This window comes from Macrobrachium nipponense, chromosome 9, assembly GCF_015104395.2.
Source record: "Macrobrachium nipponense isolate FS-2020 chromosome 9, ASM1510439v2, whole genome shotgun sequence".
NCBI classification, from domain to species: domain Eukaryota; kingdom Metazoa; phylum Arthropoda; class Malacostraca; order Decapoda; family Palaemonidae; genus Macrobrachium; species Macrobrachium nipponense.
Window position 1 is genome coordinate 84,587,437 of NC_061110.1, and position 2,429 is coordinate 84,589,865.

General features: G+C 36.0%; 1 protein-coding gene across 1 annotated transcript; it reads left to right on the forward strand.

Moving 5' to 3' along the window:
* The first annotated feature begins 581 nt into the window (after positions 1-581).
* Positions 582-1,676, forward strand: LOC135217872 (prisilkin-39-like). Its single transcript, XM_064253894.1, has 2 exons — positions 582-653; positions 1,024-1,676. Exons 1-2 carry the CDS (start codon positions 642-644, stop codon positions 1,588-1,590), a joined length of 579 nt encoding a protein of 192 aa, XP_064109964.1. The 5' UTR covers positions 582-641; the 3' UTR covers positions 1,591-1,676.
* The last annotated feature ends 753 nt before the right edge of the window (positions 1,677-2,429 follow it).

Sequence of the window (2,429 nt, forward strand, 5' to 3'; positions counted from 1 at the left end):
TGAATTTTTTGAGGTAAATAAGCATCTTACAGTTTTTCAGCAAATGGACCAGCTTTATTTGTAACTCTAATGCTGACATTTTTCTTTACCATTTGTAAATATATTTTAGATGGAATTAGTCTACGATTCTTTCATTTAATCCTGTGTAGTTTGGAAAATGCCCTTATAATGAAAAAAGTAGACCTGAAAAGTAGTCAGAATTACGCTTACCTTACAAGCAATAATATTGAAATTTTTTGTGGTAACGGAAACTCCCCGGCATTAAATATTCTTCAAATTAATTCACGTAATAATAATGGAATATGTATATACAATTTTACAGAGTACTCAAACTAATTCAGAAAAGCATGCCAGAGAAACGAAGACATGAAGCAACATTCAAGCAAAAGAAAATTCGCCTTTTTTCACATTTTCCCTCTGTGGTTGATGGAGCAAGTAAAGAACTTGAGGAAGAGATAATAATAGACATATTATTGGCTTGGATTTTCATAGCTTAAACGTAATTTCTCGAAGAGAGTCATTCCAAGGTTACTTCCTAAAGCAAATGTCACATCAGATCTCAGTTGGCTATAAAAGGGAGAGTCTTGAGACAGTCGGCACTCACTCAACCACCAGTGGCCACTGAACATCGACGTTCAATCATGAAGATTCTGGTAAGTTCCAAAACAGTTATTTTATACACAAACATCAAAATGTTCATCATGTGTGAGGTTAAGATTTTGTAGATTTATGATAACATATTTTACAATAAAGTACATATCCACATAACATAGTGTTTTATGAAAGATAATTTAGAACAAATGAGGATATATAGTAAAATAAATGGGCTTTTTCTTAATATTGCCACAGTAATGTTAATTAATCGTTGTTTGTACGTGTGACCATAAGTATGAAGAGTTCTTTTTTCGTCAGATGATGGTGCATGTCTATAAAATGATAGGACGAGTCTCTAGTATTACAACTTAATTGTTAATCTGCCTCTCAATATTTGAACAGGAGTAAGAGGAAATGTCTTATTTCCAGGTGATTGTGCTCTTGGCGGCTGCCGCTTGCGCTACTGAAATAGAGAAGCGAGAGGCGGAGCCTGGTTATGGAAGTTATGGCCATGTGACTCACTATCAGCGTCCTTCTTATGGCTATTCTCATCACTATCACAAGAGATCTGCTGATCCTGAACCTGAAGCTGAACCTTCCTATGGGTATGGTAACTCCTATGGGTACCGCAGCTACCGGCCAGTGAGCTATGGCTATTCTCATCACTATCACAAGAGATCTGCTGATCCTGAACCTGAGGCTGAACCTTCCTATGGTTATGGTAACTCCTATGGGTACCGCAGCTACCGCCCAGTGAGCTATGGCTATTCTCATCACTATCACAAGAGATCTGCTGATCCTGAACCTGAGGCTGAACCTTCCTATGGCTATGGTAACTCCTATGGATACCGCAGCTACCGCCCAGTGAGCTATGGGTATTCTCATCACTATCACAAGAGATCTGCTGATCCTGAACCTTCTTATGGATATAGCCGTGGATATTCTGCACCAGTCTACCACAGGCCATCATATGGTTACAGCCATGGTGGATACTAATAAGCTACCAAGAACCTCACCATATATTGTAGAATGTTGATTGATGAGTGATTCATATTTTGACGATTAAAGTATATTATATGCAATGGTGAATTTCTTTCCTTCTCTGATTTACTTTTATTTTAGTTAAAGTCGCGGGTGATATTCTGACTTTTGTGATGCTATACACTGATACAGGAAGACCTAAAATCGTTTGTATTGCTTTCCTTAGTCCAAACACCGTAAGCAAAGTGTTGTAGCTCTAGTTTTATACATGTTATTGACAAGGTATGATCCATGGATAATCAGTATATTTCTTTGGTCAAGGTTTATTTGTTAGGAGAAATCTATAGGATGATAAATATTGACGAAAAACGTGGGACCGATGTAAAAGTCATGGTAGAGCAATTTCCAATAGGATGGCACTTTGCTTGAACTTGTTTTTTTCCTTTAGGGTTGATTTATTATTGCACAATCCCATAAACAAACTGTACGATTTATGATTTCAGTCCTCTAACTTTGTAACTACATAAATGTAAATCATTATTTATCACCTAGAATTGAATGACATTTTTTTTTTAAATGTTCAATTTCAGCTATTCATTCCTATAAATAGTAAGGTAGAAATCTTTTTGTGCCATGTGAAATTATTTTCACAGGATAGATTAATCAGATAAGCTGAAGATTAGAGAACTTTTTTAAATTACCATGAATTTTCACAGTTCCATCCCTATCATAACACAAACTCTTCCAAAGCAAGAAACATATTGGAAATTCCACTACTGTCATGGTAATGGCTTCATAGCAACGAATGATAAGTTCAAGTAGATGAAAATGCATTTTCTTCAAGAAGGTCTACA